General features: G+C 42.3%; 2 protein-coding genes across 6 annotated transcripts in view; one reads left to right on the top strand and one right to left on the bottom strand.

The window, feature by feature from the left end:
• Positions 1–4,475, top strand: part of LAS1L (LAS1 like ribosome biogenesis factor) — a 67,429-nt gene extending 62,954 nt beyond the window's left edge. For 2 of the 3 annotated variants that reach the window (XM_061599030.1, XM_061599031.1), the window contains one exon: positions 4,142–4,475. In XM_061599030.1, the coding sequence (XP_061455014.1) occupies positions 4,142–4,209 (68 nt within the window). In that variant the 3' untranslated portion in view covers positions 4,210–4,475. The remainder of the gene's footprint in view (positions 1–4,141) is intronic. The other variant, XM_061599032.1, reaches the window with a different exon arrangement.
• A 287-nt stretch (positions 4,476–4,762) lies between these two features.
• The window catches only part of ZC3H12B (zinc finger CCCH-type containing 12B), a 46,511-nt gene continuing 34,236 nt past the window's right edge, over positions 4,763–17,037 (bottom strand). For all 3 annotated transcript variants that reach the window (XM_061599028.1, XM_061599027.1, XM_061599029.1), the window contains 3 exons: positions 14,496–14,730; positions 13,316–13,422; positions 4,763–11,815 (listed from right to left, as the gene is read on the bottom strand). In XM_061599028.1, the coding sequence (XP_061455012.1) occupies positions 10,392–11,815; positions 13,316–13,422; positions 14,496–14,730 (1,766 nt within the window). In that variant the 3' untranslated portion in view covers positions 4,763–10,391. The remainder of the gene's footprint in view (positions 11,816–13,315; positions 13,423–14,495; positions 14,731–17,037) is intronic.

The following is a 17,037-nucleotide window of genomic DNA, read 5'->3' as shown; positions in this document are numbered from 1 at the left end:
GTATGCAAAGCCGACGCTCTGCCACTGAGCTACAGCCCTTACTTGAAATACCCAGTCCCATATCTGAAAGTGACAAGGCGGAAACACTCCAGATGTGGTGTGTTCTTCTGCCATCCTGTGCCTTGATAAGCCACTTAGTAGAAGTGCCGTTGGTCTTCTGGTTCTGCTTTGATTTTGCTTGTAGTCCTCATTCCTACTTCCGCACTGCAGCCTGTTCTATACATGTGGCCGAATGAGGTGGCAGAGTTCTGAGGTGGGGAAGAATGGATTGCCACTTCAGACTGCAGGTGGGACGCCACATTTGTGAATGCTCTCTAACATTGGCAAAATGGGAAGCTGGATTGAAACCCAGATGTGCTTCGTTTTGTTTCCTCTTACCTGCTGTCAGTTTCTCATTTCGGGGGGAGTGGGGTGTCACAACCAGCATCCCTTATTTGCTGTCCACTGCACCTCAGGATTCTGCCATCTTATTCAGCTGCAGCAGACCAGCCCTGCTGCAAATCTTTTGTGTTACCTGGTAAGCTATGTTCAGGCATGAACAAACATGGCTTGAATTCATACCTGCTTTGTTACCTTTTTTTTTTTTTAATCCCACCTTTTCTCCAAAGAGTTTATTTATTTGGGATTACGCAGAGGTTTGTACATGACACAGGCTCGTCACTCTGTCTCGCTTTAGGAGAATTCTTAGGTGCTGTTCAACCTTTTCTTGTTCCTACTTGTTGAAGGCGCACCGATGATGTGGTTTGATGGGGTTGGAAATGAGAAACCACAGCACACATCAGGCAGGCGCATGTCTTAAGGCTATAGGCCTAAACAGAAGTTTACCAGCGCTAAGCAACCTGGTTGTAAAATACTTAGAGACTCCATATGTACAGCCCCATCCTACAGTGGTCCCTTTTTAGGAGGGCAATTTTTGTTTTAAGTTGCCTGTTTTACTGGCTAATTTGCTGTTACCTTTATAAAGTTGTAGTTGGACTTTTCATTGCGTTTTTCACATGCTGTTGGACACTTTGTGAGCCTGATGGTTAAAAAAAAAAACAAGGTAGGGTTAATAAGCAAATCCTGCTGAACTCAGGGTGTTTTCAGACTGTCACTATTTTCAGGTGAGATTCAATCACGTACTGGCAAATTCTGGAATTATAGTTGATTGGGAGATCTTGTGCAACAAACCCACTTCTCCAAAACGATCTGACTTTCTGCAAGAGTGACAGTGTTGGCAAAATGCACTGGAAAGTGTGAGGCAACAGTTGCTTTGACATACAAAATCAGAATGAATGCTCATTAAATAGCCAATATTGTCTGATCTCTCTGCAAACAAATCCGGCCGCATGCTCAACAAACAAGTCATCTGGAAGTCCCCTCAGTGAAATTTACTTGTAACAACCCTACCTGGGATTGGGCTGGCAAAGCATCAGTATCCCTGCTATCACTGACAGCATCTCCAGCTGATTGTACTTGCACTTTGTCGGGGGAATTCCTTCTCTCCACGGAGCTGTTGGGCACAATCTTTGGTGTGTGCCACAGGGAGTTTCTTCCGCCAGGGTTCACACGTCAGAAGTAACTTGTTAACTAATGCTGAAGTAGTGGCAAGGTACTTACAGCTCGGTAACACACTTCACTAATAAATGTTTACGTTGATTTCACTAGACTAGGATCTTGTGCTGCAAGTGCAGATAGATTAGAAAAGGTTACGGATGGATCCCAAGGCCTTGGGGGGTGAGCAGCATCCATTTTCATTCATGCACACAAGGCTTGGGGTGGGAGGGCAAAGCGCCATTGCACACACAGAAAACGTCATAGCTGTGGGGATCTATGCCTTCTTGGTCCTGAAGAAGGAACTTCTGCTCGTTAAAGGAGACCTCAGGAAGACCATCCCTTACTCCAGGAGTGGGGAACCTGCTGGCCAATCATTGCTCCCAAAGGGTCCAGTTTGGCCTGTGAGGCCATTTCCCCCAAACCATACCCACCTGCTTGTGAGCTGTGCCGCCCACCTGTCAACTTTGTTCCACCAGGGGTGGGGTGGGGACATAAAGATCTGGCCTTCCTACCAGGAAAGGTTCCCCATCCCTGCTTTACTCTCACTAAAGGAGACCTGGGCCACTTAGGAGCAGTAAGCCACTGCTGTTTATTTATGCAATAGGCATTGATAGCCTGCTGTTTCAGCATGCGGCCCCAACGCAGGTTACGTACCTCTCAATACCTCGACCATGGTATCCTTCTGGGGAGGCTCGCGGAGTTGGGAGTTGGGGGCACTGCTTGGCAGTGGCTCTGCTCCTACTTAGTGGATCGTTGCCAGAAGGTAGTGCTTGGGGAACATTGCTCGACACCCTGGACTCTCCATTGTGGAGTCCCTCAGGGGTCGGTTTTGTCCCCCATGCTTTTTAACATCTACATGCAGCCTCTGGGTGCGGTCATCAGGAGTTTTGGAGTGCGTTGCCATCAGTACGCTGATGACACGCAGCTCTACTTCTCCTTTTCACCTTCTTCAGGTGAGACTGTTGATGTGCTGAACCGTTGCCTGACCGCGATAATGGACTGGATGAGAGCTAATAAACTGAAACTCAATCCAGACAAGACTGAGACACTGTTGGTGAGCTCTTTCCCTGCTCAGATGGTGGATGCTTATCCTGTTCTAGATGGGGTTACACTCCCCTTGAAGGAACAGGTTCGTAGTTTGGGGGTCCTTTTTGACCCTTCCTTGTCGCTCGAGGCTCAAGTGGCCTCGGTGGCACGGAATGCGTTTTACCACCTTCGCTTAGTAGCCCAACTATGCCCCTATCTGGACAGTGATGATCTCGCCTCGGTTGTTCACGCTCTGGTAACTTCTAGACTGGATTACTGTAATGCGCTCTACGTAGGGCTGCCCTTGAAGACTGTTCGGAAACTTCAGCTAGTGCAAAATGCGGCTGCCAGGCTGTTGACAAGGACCAATCGGTCTGCGCATATAACACCTGTCCTGGCTCGCTTGCACTGGCTACCTATTTGTTTCCGAGCTAGATTCAAGGTGCTGGTGTTAACCTGTAAAGCCTTACACGGTGTGGGACCGCAATACCTTGTGGAACGCCTCTCCCGCTATGAACCTACCCGTTCACTTCGTTCTGTATCTAAGGCCCTCCTCCGGGTACCAACTCACCAGGATGCCCGGAGGACTGTTACTAGATCTAGGGCCTTTTCTGTGGTGGCCCCCGAATTGTGGAACAGCTTACCGGAGGAAATACGCCTGGCGCCTACGGTTCTTTCTTTTAGGCGCCAGGTTAAGACCTGGCTGTACTCCCAGGCATTTTAAAATTTTAATGTTTAATGCTTTATGTTTAATGTTTTTAGCTTAATGTGTTTCTCTGTCACTGATTTTATTCTATATTGCATTTTAATCCTGTTTGTACACTGCCCAGAGAGCTATTGGCTATGGGCAGTCTAGAAATGAAAATAAAAATAAATAAAATAAATAAATATAATTATACCATGTAATCTCACACACACACACCAAAGAAAAGGCTTATACAAAAGATACATTGTAACCTGATGTCAAAATGTATGCAATGATGAGGCCAGATGCACCTTGGAGGGGAAGGTATTCCACAGTCTCAGGGCCACCACAGAAAAGGCACCGCTGCCCCATGAACTTTACGTGGCGGAACAACTGTCAGCAGGTCCTCCCTTGCACATTTCAACTGCCAAGCAGGTCTACATAGGAGAAAGCTGTCCTTCAGGTACTTGGGGCCCAAGTTCTTTAGGGCTTTATATGTCAACATAAGCACTTTGAATTGTGCTTGGAAGTACATCATGAACCAGTAAGGGCATTTAAGGGCTAATGTAATGTGTAGCTGATCAGTAGTCCCCACCAAAACCCTGGCCCGTTGCATTCTGAACCAGTTACAATCTTCAAGTTTGTATTAGATTATACACAAAATGAAACTGTCTGCTAGTAGTTGCCTCATCTCCCCCCCCAAAAAAAACACACACACCAAAGTAGATTTTTAACCTTGGAGGGAGGGGGAAACACAGAAATAGTAGTCCGTTCTAGTTTTCTTGGCTCTTAATTCCCGTTCAAGGACTTGTTTAAAAGAATCAACTTTGTGCTTTGATTCTTTTTGCTTACAATTTTGTTTTTAAAGCTGTTCTTTTTTCCCTTTTCCTACAGCACTTCAGAATGGGGCAGCTCTGTTGCTGAGGGCTTATTATGGACCCAGAGTGAGCTCCATAAATTGAAAAGTGGCCTTCAACTTTTCTAACAAGTGGATTGTGTCCTGATATTACAGAGGAATATAGTGTTAAAAGGTGCATTCCGGGTACAAGGGGAGAAAAACAGAAGATGGCCCCTGTCTTCCTATCAGTGTAGCTTCATCTACTACATTGCAGAAACTGGCTTTCCCCCCTAAATTTAAAGATGGAGGCAATGTGTACTATAGGGATAGCAGAGCTACTTACTGTTTATAAACACGGACTGCATTTGAATAAAACATCCTTTATTTTTTCTTGGCTGTTATGTCTTTTTCGATATGAAACTTGATATCCAGTTCAGAAGCTTGAATAATAGCACTAGATTGCCTCACTTAAGTTTGCTTAAGTCTTCAAAAAGCATTTTAAAATATGTATTTGCACCTGGAAATCAGATGGTGCTCTATGATTGTGCCAATTATGGACTTAAAAAATAAGTTTAAAATCTCTTTAAAATTAACATAAAGCTATTTGCAAGGTTTATAGACTGGCTGGTATTAGTTGCAAAAAGTAACGCACAAGACTACTTCAGAGGTAGTGACCAAATGACTCAGTTTATTGAATACGTTTATATACATGCCTGGCTACAAAACATTACACAAAACATGTTAATTGGGGGGTGGGGGTGCAAAAAACATATTGATCCCTCCCCCATAACAACTTTTGAAATGCATTTAGACAGACTTTGTTGCCTGCATTACTCACCAGAAATTGCAAGTTCAAAATCCAAGCAAGCTGGGAGTGACTGTAAGTGAATGGGCACTTACATTCTTTCAGCATGAAATGACAGCATACATGCATGTGTAAGTTGCAGCCGTCAGAGAAAATTAAAAGATTCTCTAAGTGTCACACACACACTAACTAGGTGTGAGCCAACCAGTTCTGCTGCTGAATATCCACTTGTTTAAGTGGCCTTCGTGTAAGGCTCTTGCCAAAGCTATACTAACATGGCTACTCAGTAGCAGCGCTATGTTGACTGCACTTTTTGGCAAGACCTCTTAACAAAATATTTTTTTAATGCTCTGAACTAAAACATCCAGCGGTCCTTTACATGTACTACTTGTAAGCAGCAGTTCAAAACAGTAACGCTTCACAGATTACTTATCCAAGTGAGTAACTTGGCACTAGTGACTCCTCTCTGAAGTAAACTCGCCAAGCATGGGTTCAGATCGGTGCTGCTGTCTTGGCTCACTCTGCAGGGCAGACACAACTCTTAAAGAATTCAGGGCCAAAATGTCTGCGTTTTTTTTCAGTGATGCCAGAAAGCAGAGGTCAGGCCCAGTGGAGAGTTACTCAGATACATCATTGTGAAGTCTTACAGAGAGACATCTACGAGTTGCTAGAAAAGTTACACCTTAGAGGCCTAGTTCACACTTAATAATGAGCCAAACCATGGCTTAGCAAAAACAAGCAGGCGTTTGGATACCTACAGTGAAAGTTGCAGCTGATTCACTCCTCCCCTTGTTCTGCTACCACACTGCACACAGCTAAGCCATAGTTAGGCTTAGGGTTACATGTGGACCCAGACTTGTGGTTTGTCGTGCTCCCAACAAATCAAGGTTCTTGCTTTACCACTGTTTGTTTGGGCAAGACAAACCACAGAGCCCGGATTCACATTCAACACCAGCACCTAAGCAGAAAGACCCGTTGTTCGCTCTGGGTACCCATGCAGCTGCTCACTCCTGTTAAGCCCTGGTTTGGCTTAGTGTTTCATGCAACTAAGGCCACTGCCAGCTGTAGATCACAAAGAATGAAAAGGCAGTAATGTTCACATTTTAAAGGGGAAATGGTTTCTATCTCCTAAAAGCTGATGCTTTGGTGATTATTTCAGCCATTTTGTTTATAAAAAACACTTCTTTTTTTACAAAAGTAACAACCATGCCCATGCCAGAGGATGCCTGAAACATGCAGCTGTATATAAAAGCATTTTGCACAAACTATTACACTGATTACAGACACCACATGCTGGCCCTGACCGAGCTCCAGCTGCACTGGCTCCGGGTGGCGAGTGGGAGCATCCTCTTCTGTAGCAAACAGCACATCCAGCTAACTTCGAGGGGGCTGGATTGCCACCTGCTCCTGTAGCACTTGTGGAAGCCAGCTTCCCTGCTTGCGTCGCTCTTGCAGGTCAGGGCAATTGGCTGTACAGTCTATCCACACTCTTTGTCATTGAGACTTACATTATATTTGGGTCAACAAAAAAAACCCAAAGAGATTTTATACATTTTTACAACAATTAAACAGTTAAGTTTAATCCTACAAAGAAAAGCAAACTACCGTACCTCGATAGTACAACAGGACTAACAGTAGTCAAATGTGTACAAGCAAAAACTACACTAAATATTTAATATTTACAAATATTAAATATTTTTTCAGACACAACTCAGTTGCCTAACAAACAATATTAACCACACTCCAATAATAAACTAACAGAAAATTAAAATATTTTACAAGCAGGAGATTACTGTTATCTAGGTCTATACTGGGACATTTTTTATTTATATATACATTCTGTAGCTGTTTGGTACACAATTTAAAAAAATTAAATACTGTGCTCTCAAAAAGAGCATTTTTAAGCAAAGTCTTATGTTTACAATGCAGGTGACTGACTTGTTTTTATACCATCCCTTCTATGTTTAGAAGAAATTCTGCGTTAAGAGATTAAGGCAGTGAAATGTCAGTGTTTTGAATTCATGTGGGAAAAGTCTCCCAAGAGGACAGAAAAAGGAGAAGTGGATCAAGACATAACAGAAATATATATATATAAACGTTTCTTGGAAGAAAAATAATTGGCAGGCAAAAAATTTGCAGACTACTTCAAAAATTTCATCCACCACTTCTTCCTTGTACAGCAGAAAGATTTGGGAACTATTTTTTAGGAAAAGCTGGGCTACTGTTATGGGAAACCAGTTTCATGTTCACAGCCATATTTCTGCCCAAACAAGCATTCAAAAAAGACTTGAAATTTTTTCAATATAGAACTATATCGAAACAAATAAAGGAACTTTTATTGATAGAAACAGTTAAATATTTTAGTCCCCAATAAAACCTTGTGCAGTAATTTCGGCTCAGCGTTAGGTTAGATGAAAAGACTCAACCAAAATCCCCTGCAAGAGTTTGCCTTAAAATAGGAATAAAATGAAGAACACCCATTTTTATACATACAGGAACTGAACTCCATGCAAGAAGTGAGTGCACAAAATTCCATACTGAACCTAAATCATACGATAGTAATTCTGTTAAGAACAAAAGCGGAATGTACAGCAGCTTTACTGTCAATAACCGTATAAATATGAACATCAACCTTATTAACACTGATGCTTTACAAAAAATTTGAGGAATGCATTCATTTAATAAATAGACAATATAACTTATGCAGCGTAGTGCTCTTAAATGTACACTCTAGCTGTGCACATTATAGTAATAAAGTGGATCTGAAAAGTTGCCTTTGTTTTTTTCTATAAATTGTTAAGTGCCCATTTTAAATAAAAAGATTCATAATCTGCCATGGGCTACTCCCCTGTGACACACAGTGTCACAAACATAGTGGTGAAAATACAGTATTTAAACTAATCTAGAGATGGCTTTTGTACATTTTTTTATACAATCAAGAAAGATACAATTTGTATCAACAAACAAAAGGTCGTTTCTGGTTATTTGAGGCATTGCTCCCAGCTGCTTGTATACCACACAAGGGAGGATAAAGTAACACCACAATAAAGGGATCCCATTCTGACTCACAAAGCTGACCAATTTTTTTTAAAAGATGTTTTTCATATTTAAATGCCACGTATTTTTAAGGTTAGCGCTGATACCCAGATTAAAGGTGCAGGGCTGATCTGCATTTCCACTGTGCATTTTTAAAAGATGAGATAGGATGACAGGCACTCAGGACAACTGCTCACATAAGTCAAGGTGGTGTGTGCCGTCCTGTACTAATGGTTGAATGAACTATGTGCCGAAATCCAACCTGTAAAGATGACAAACCACCAGTTTGCCACCAGCTCTCCAGCAACAACTTTCTGCGGCAACTTGGAAAAAGCAACAATGATGTGGATTTTGTCACTTGGCCCTCAGGCATTTTAATGCCTGGAAATAAAGCTGACACTGTTTGAAAACGGAGTATGATATCATGAAGTAGCAACCCTACTACATGCAGAGGACCTCCAAATCCCTTGAGATTATAAAGCAGACCTCGTGGGGGAATCCATGCCGCCATTCTTTCTTGCATTCGGAAAGGTGTGTCAAGACAGCACCCGCCAACGGTCTCGGTTCAGCGCTTGTGTATTCAAGCAGATGCACAGCCAGGTTTGTTCCCCTCCTTTTTGCCACCGTTCTGCTATGCTCTGCCCAGTGCCACTGCAAACAGACTGGATCAGCATGTGACAGGATTACTACCGTTGCCTGGCCGGCAGGATGTCCAACCTAATGCAAGCGCATCCCTCCTCAGAATACCCAAAGGGTACTTGTTTGACAGAAAACATCAATGGGTCGCCATCAGCCATTTTGGGTATCAGTGTAATCATTCAAGTAGAGGACACAGTATCTAGTAGTTTGGGGTTTCTTTTGCTGTTGTTTTCCATCCGGGATCAACAAATAACCCAAAAGCAGCTTGCAAGCCGTTATCAAAACACCAGAAACAACCCTGACTGCAGCCTCACGTTCCGTGTGTTTCATAGTAAGAAACATTTAGGCAGTGTCACACCTTCTCATGAAGAAACAAAAGGCCAGAAAACCAGGCCTTCTCAACTTTCATGAAAAAAAACTACAGTAGAAGTCAACAAGTCCTAGCTCGAGACATATCGAGTTAGTAGTGGTTCAAAATGTTGAAATACACATTTGGATTTAAAAAGGGTGTCCAGTCAGTGCAGCCTTAAAATAGAAAACAAAAGAGCCGCCACCATCAATGCCCCTTGTGGTAGGCATTTAGCTACAAAGTTGCCCACCCCAGAGCAGACAATACTAATTGTGCAAACATTGCCACTCACAGAATGATGATTCTGGCCTGTCAAACAAAGAGTTCCAGGAAGCAAATGTTCACCTTTGCATGGATTTTAAAGTGCAAAACTGAAGCAAGTTTGCAGTAAACCCAATACTATTGCATCCCTTTGAAAACTAGCCTGCCTTCCCACACTAATCAAAATGAATTGGGATTCAAAAACAAAACTCATTTTTTTACTTGTTCATTGGCATCCATTCAGCACAAGTTCTTGGTATGTGTTTGGTCAAAGCACAAGAACAGAAAAGCAGAATTTAGAACTCAGATGCTACAACTTTTACTGCTTTCTGGACTGGACTGAAAAGGTCAGAAATGCCAATTGCAACATGTAAAACTGCAAAGCTCACAGCAGTATTTAGCTGAGAATGGTATTATGTATTTGCAAGCACTCCATTTGACATTGATGGTCCTATCCCCACAAAGGGCATGAGCTCAAGCTATCCTAAAGACAAGTAGTCACTAAGCTTCATGCAGCCAATGTCTGTTTCCCATCCTCCAATCTCATTCTCTTCAAGGCCAGGCAATGCTCCTCATGTGCAAAAGGACATCACTGCACATGAAGTGGATTGCCCAGAGAACTGGGCCTCCCCCAAATAGTGTCCTCATGCTGGAACCACTAGATAGGCAAATGCCCTCTGTGGGCAACAAGGCATGTCAACTGACTGGGCTTGTCTTATTGTAGGTCTGTGAAGAGGGATGCGTAAGAAGAGCAGGCCAGGCTTCTGCCAGTGAGGACGTTCAAGTGCACAGAGCTTATTTTAAAAGCCCAATGTTATATTGGAGCAATATGTCAGTTAATACTGAAGACTATACACTGACTCATGCAATATAATTGCTAACTGTTTTGAAGGACCTGTTTTAGACATACCAACATATGACCTTTTGGATTCAATAAATGATACATCCATGCATAAGGTATGCACTTCCTGTAAAATGCCTTTTCAAAAATCCCTGCTTTAAAAAACTTTAAATACTCATATTTATAAATACAATCTCCTTTTTCAGACCGCTTCACACATTTTAAATATAATCACAACAACAATATACAAAATTGTATACCGCAGTCAGAAACTATTTACAAGCAGAGAATATCTCTCGTCATTTTTAGATATCTCCTCCAGAATGTTTGTATTTTCAATTATTATCTTTAGAAATGCAAAAGGAATGCTCCTTTTTAACGCCCTGTTCTCAATTTGGCAACAATCATAGCTGCCAACTGTTGGGCATCTGTCATGTGGGGATTCTTCTCCATCACAGAGAGGACAATGCTAGCTGGGAAAATATTACAGAGATTCTTATACGTTTGATACTGATGTTCTGGGATGATGTGTGGCTCTTGCGGTTCGCCACAGACTCCAACCCAAGGATTCCGCCAGAGCTGCTCCATCTTCTCAGGCACGCTCCTCACCATGACAGGTTCATAGGACGGCTGCATGAGGTTGCTGCTCAGTGAGTAGGGATGGTAAGCATAGGCATCTGTCGCACACGGCAATGGGTCCCAACTAGCATGCTGCTCTCGACAGAGCGGTGGCCTTTTCTGTCGCGTGGGATTGCTTTCATAAAGTCGAGAGTCAGAAATGCTGTCCATTCTTGTCATGACAAGGGCACGGCTTGGCTGGGCAGCAGCTGATGGGTGAATGTTTGGAGGCACAGGGTAGTCTCCTGGGCAACTGGAACGTGCCCCAATGACTGGGTGCTGAACATGCAGTGCTAACTGGGAAGCTGAATGCTTGCGAGGAAGATGTTTAGACCCTTCGGGGCCATAGCTCTGAACTCTTGCTAAGGACTCATGAAAACCATGGGAGAAAGCCTGAAGACGGTTTTGGGGTGGGAGTCGATGACCCTTCACATTGTCTTCTGGGCTTGCATCTCCTAGACCCAGGTACAAGTCTGTATATGAGGAGTAAGAATCATTGCTTGTATGGCTTAAGAAATTGTCTGGACAGGGACTTGAATTTCTGGAGTAAATACCTTGGTCAACATCAGCCCCGTAGTAATCTGTATTATGCATGCTGCTGATACTCAAATTGGAGAAGTCACTCAGCATGGAATAATAGCCATGGTCTCCCAAAGACTCGTATTTTGGATACTGGTCTGTGTAGTTCATTGAAGTGCCATGGCTGTTGGTGACCAGGATGGGAGGATATTGCACACTGGCCATGTGTTCCAGTGAGGATTTCTGATGTGTAAATTGAGATGAACCAGGTACAGGGCTACTTGCTGAACGGGTATTTAATGCCCCAACAGCGTGGCTTTTCGAAGGCGGGATAGTTGGGACGCTTAATGCTGAAACGAGGGAAGGGACAGAATTTGCCTCAGGCTTCCGTGTCATCGAAAGTCTATCTTCAGGTTCCACAGCACCAGACCGAATGCTTGGATCTGACTGACGCTTGGGAGCAATGCGCTTCACTTCTGAAGTTATTTCCCCTTTGGAAAGGGCTGCCCCTGTTCCGCATTTAGCCAACGCGCCTTCACTCATTGTTTTCACAGCAGATAATTTGGCACTGATGCGAAGCTCGTCTGCTACAGATCTTAAGGGCTGGTTTGCTCTTTCCGGGTGGTAATATTTACATTTGTGTCCATAGGTGCATTTCTTCCCTGGGGGGGGGGGCAAATCTCCCAGATTAGACATGGCTTTTGCAAGAAATACATCAGCTAAACACAAGGAGTTGCATCAGAGTCATGCTCGGAGGAGACCCATTGAAATTGATGAACTCAAGTTAATAATGACTAACTTGCTCACCGATTTCAATGAGTCTACTTGGAATATGACTTGGATACAACCCAAGGTCCTTTACACACCTTGTGACAGTCAGAACTACAAGCTCAAATGCAGGCCATTTATGACCCACCATCCAGTCACTATATCCTTATTTTCTTTCTTGAGTGATATAAACCTCGCTGAAGGCCGCAAGTGCAATTACCAGTGTGGGTTGGACAGTAAAGACCCAGGTTTAAATTCCCACTCATAGGAACACAGGGAATCACTATGTACAGAGTAAGAACACTGGCCCACCGAGCCTGGCGTTGCCTATAATGACTGGCAGTGGTTCTTCGGGTTCTTCCACATTACTTGTTCCCCTGATTTTTAATTGTTGTTGTTAAACTGGCAGCTTCGCACATTATCGTCTTTTTAACTGGACACATAATGGCTTTAGGTCACCATCTCTCAGCCGAACTTATAACACAGAGGTGTTATGAAAGTGAATTGCAAGTGTGAAGATGCAACTCCTTAGGCTGCAGTCCTATACATCCTCATCTAGAAGTAAGTCCCACTGACCTTGAACTCAGTGGGACTTACTTTTGAGTAGCCATGCATGGGCTTGTGCTGTCGAGTCTCCCAGCCAAGGACCATGCAGCGTTACTCATAAGGATCTTAACAAAGTGGCTCCTCTAGCTGTGGATATGCTGGGAGCTTGAACAGGAGAGGGGAGGGTTCATTGTCAAATATCTAACTGGGTTTAAAAATTTTATTTAACATATGTATATACTGCCCTTCAATTTTAAAAATTCCAGGGCGGTTTACACCTATCAACTTGTTTGTCTGACTCTCTCTGTCCTTAATATTAGATTAGTCAAATGGCTTTTCCAGCATAGAAGGGTTTTGAAAACATTTCCAAACACTGATGTTAAGTTTAACTTCCGTCCAGTCTTTCTCCAGTGATTTTAGCATCTGAACTCCCCTCTAAATAACAGAGTCAAGACATGACATTCAGCACATGACTGAGCCTTACATGCTTGTTTTTGCAACCACACGGGAGGAAAAGGGTGGTGGTTCTGGGTCAGACTGCAGCATAGGAATAAGAGGGGATGTCACTCTTTGCCAGAACTGTGGTCCCTATCCTCCTCCTCCTCCACCAACATCCCTATTGCCAAAACCAACCAACCAAGGGCGAATCACCTGTTTAATGTGTTTAGCTCTGAAAGCATTTTTAAAAACCAAACAGAGACACAGCAGTGAGCTCTGCACACCCAAACATGATCTACCTCCTCCACGTCTCAGCATGCCACTACCATCCATCCCACTCAAGCTTTACAATGACACATCTTAAATGGCCAGCTATTTTTTTCTTTTTAATCAAGAGTATTAACACTCACCGTAAGGACACGGTTGCTTTTTGTGTTCAGGAATAACAGGCTTCTTCCTTAAAAAATTTTCAAGGCTAGGGCCATGGCGCCCTAAGGGGTCATCCGGTGGCATAAACCTGGAAAAACCAAGAGGCAAATTTTACCTGCCTAGTGTTAAGCTTACCTAAAACGGCACAGTGGCAAGAATGTAACGGCTTAGGAATGAGCTGGGAAATTCCCAGTCTGAATCTTGCCACAGCTATTAGCTCAACAGGGCCCCTGGAGACAAGCCACTCTCTCTCCCTCCTCTTCTCCCACCTCATCTCAAAAAGAATACTGCAGAGTAGGAAATGATGGAGAAAGGGCTGCCAAACTGAACAGGGGACTGGAGTACCTTCTCTACAAGGAAAGGCTACAATGTTTGGGGCCTGCTAGCTCAGAACAAAAACAACAAAAGTGAGTTAAAGATGGCTTATCTTACCAGACTGCTGCCACTCAAAACTCATATAAACATTAAGCATTATTACACTTTATTACACTAAAGTTGACAATGAGGACATTAAACTTGTCAAGGATTATCAATACCTTGGCACAAACATTAACCGAAATGGAGACAATAGTCAAGAAATCGGAAGAAGGCTAGGACTGGGGAGGGCAGCTGTGAGAGAACTAGAAAAGGTCCTCAAATGTAAAGATGTATCACTGAACACTGAAATCAGGATCATTCAGACCATGGTATTCCCCATCTCTATGCAGAGATGTGAAAGTTGAACAGTGAAAAAAGTGGGTAAGAGAAAAATCAACTCATTTGAAATGTGGTGTTGGAGGAGAGCTTTGCACATACCACGGACTACAAAAAAAAGACAAATAATTGGGTGTCAGAACAAATTTAAACCAGAACTATCACAAGAAGCTAAAAGGATGAAACGGAGGTTATCATACTTTGGACACTTAATGAGAAGACATGATTCACTAGAAAAGACAATAATGCTGGGGAAAACAGCAGGGAGTAGAAAAAGAGGAAGGCCAAACAAGAGATGGATTGGTTCCATAAAGGAAGCCTCAGACCTCAACTTACAAGATCTGAACAGGGCGGTTTATATAACAGATACTATTGGGGGTCGCTGATTCATAGGGTCGCCATAAGTTGAAATCGACTTGAAGGCACATAACAACAACATCATTACACTTTGGAAAGAAAGAAACCTACTTGTCATTCACAAAAGAATACATCAGCAGCCGTTCCTCTATGAATTTTTTCCATTCTGGCTTTTCATTTTGAAGATCACGATAGTTGTCGTTTGACACAATGATGCCATCAGAGTCATATGCCAGTTTCACTATGAAACGGTCATCATAGCAGACCACCCTTCTCCCTTGAACCCTCCGAGATGGGGTGAAAACAAGAATTTTTTCCTTCTCCAGTTTGTGTAAAATTTCTTGATCTGCAAAATCAGGTTTATGAAGAATCTGTTAAGAGCAAGGTACTTGGATAAGGAAATATTTATTGAGGTGTCTCATGCTTTACAGTTCAGTAACTGTAACAGAAATGTATACCAATTGTCCACTTAGATCAGCCTTCCCCAACCCAGTGCCTTCCAGACGTTTTGGACTGCAACTCCCAACAACCGCCACCAGCCCAGCCATGGGAGCTATATATTTATATCTAAGATGCATTCAAGGATTGCTGAGGAATTTTACAGAAAACAGGCATCATCCACCGGCCCACCACCCATGGTTAGCCAGTGCTGTTTACATCACAGAGTGTGTCTCTACCTGATTATCTCCATATCACAGATTTTGCTGCAGATAGTAAGAATGGTAAAGTGGTATCTCTGGTGTGAATCCCATTATGCTAGTCACATGTTTTTAGGATGATCTCAAATGTCATTTCTCCACCTCTGCTCATTCTCCGCTTCCTCCCCATTTTGGACCATTCTAGACAACAAGTTTACTGCATTTGAAACTCTTCCTGGACAATACAACTTTACTCTAATCCCATGACTAAATGCTTTTGCATACACACATGCATGTTTTTTTCATGAAGCTTTTTCCCCCTGGGCAAACTTTTTTTAAAATATGTCATCCTCCACCTGCCATCTAAAGAGGAACAGTCCAGAAATAGTCCTATCTTCATACAAAAACATCAGGTGTATATTAACCAAAGTCTTCCCATCCTACCTTCCCCATAAATTGGCTGTCAGGACACATTGTCCTGAGCCAGCCAGCCTAGCATGACTAACTTCTATTGATTTCAATGGCACATAAGACAGCAACAATGAACCGTAATTGGATTACAGACATTGCTCCTTTTCGCACATCAACCTAAGCCAAACCATGACTCAGCACAAACAAGCAGGCTCCTGGAGAGAGCCTTTGCTCCTCCCAAAGTCATGGTGGTTTGGCTTAGCATGCAGTCCAGTCTATGGTGTTTACATATTAACCCCAATTTAGTCTCTCACATTAATTTCCATGAGCACCTCTGCTCAGGAACATCATTATGGTGGAGCACCCCAACAGCAGGCAAGCTTTGGAAAGAAGATTTCTTCATGCAAATTTCTAGTAAAGGCAGAATATGAAATTGTGTGAACAGACATCACTACTTTGCTCTCAACCATGGCTAAGTTCTATTATTATTATTATTATTATTATTATTATTATTATTATTATTATTATTATTATATCATGCTCTTTCTCCCAGTAGGAGCTCAATGTTTGTTGTGTCTGGGTGTAAGCAGGAAAAAATGCTGAGTGGAGGCTGAAGATACTGAGCGAAAAGGAAAAGATCATGGAAGAAATGAGGAATAATGCAAACACACTCCCAGTCTTATTAAAAGCAAGGGGCTTAGTCAACTGAACAGTTAAACCTCCACTAATATCAATGGAACTTTGGCAGACCTGCCTGTGTCTGGCTTTTGCCCAATGTAGGAAATCGGGTATTACAGGTGGCCCAGTTGGTTCTCCCCAAAGAACAACGGAGAGGTCTGTTTTTGTGACTAAAGGAATTTCTTACAAATAAGCTCCAGAAGGACAATTTTATAAAATGGATTAGATCGATTTATACATCTCAGAAGGCTCAGATAATTGTTAACGGAGATTTAACGGATTCATGTGAAATACAAAAGGGTACAAGACAGGGATGTCCTTTATCTCCTCTTTTATTTATTCTGGTCTTAGAAGTGCTGCTTAGAGATATAAGGCAAGATAAAAGAATTTCGGGATTAAAGATAAAAAAAGAAGAATATAAATTGAGAGCATTTGCTGATGATTTGATAATTGTACTAGAAAATCCTTTGGAAGGAATTAATGTATTGATGGACAAATTAAAAGAATTTGGACCGTTAGCAGGATTTAAGATCAACAATCAAAAAACAAAGATGTTGGTGAAAAATTTAACTTTAAGGGAACAGAAAGAGTTAATGGACAAGACAGATTTTACAATAGAGAAAAAGTTGAAATATTTAGGTATCATTATGACAAATAAAAATTCAAAGTTGTTTCATAATAATTATGAAAAATTATGGACAGAGATTAAGAAAGACTTGCTAAGATGGGATAAACTACAACTGTCATTAATGGGTAGAATATCTGTGATAAAAATGAATGTATTACCGAGAATGATGTTTTTGTTTCAAACAATACCTGTAATATCCTCTGATTTACCTTTTAAACAATGGCAAAAAGATATCTCTAAATTTGTATGGCAAGGAAAAAAACCAAGAGTCAAATTTAAATTACTACAAGATGCCAAA

This window comes from Rhineura floridana, chromosome 16 (genome assembly GCF_030035675.1).
Source record: "Rhineura floridana isolate rRhiFlo1 chromosome 16, rRhiFlo1.hap2, whole genome shotgun sequence".
NCBI classification, from domain to species: domain Eukaryota; kingdom Metazoa; phylum Chordata; class Lepidosauria; order Squamata; family Rhineuridae; genus Rhineura; species Rhineura floridana.
The sequence above is the reverse complement of the archived record's forward strand: the minus strand, read 5'-3'. Positions and strand labels throughout refer to the sequence as shown.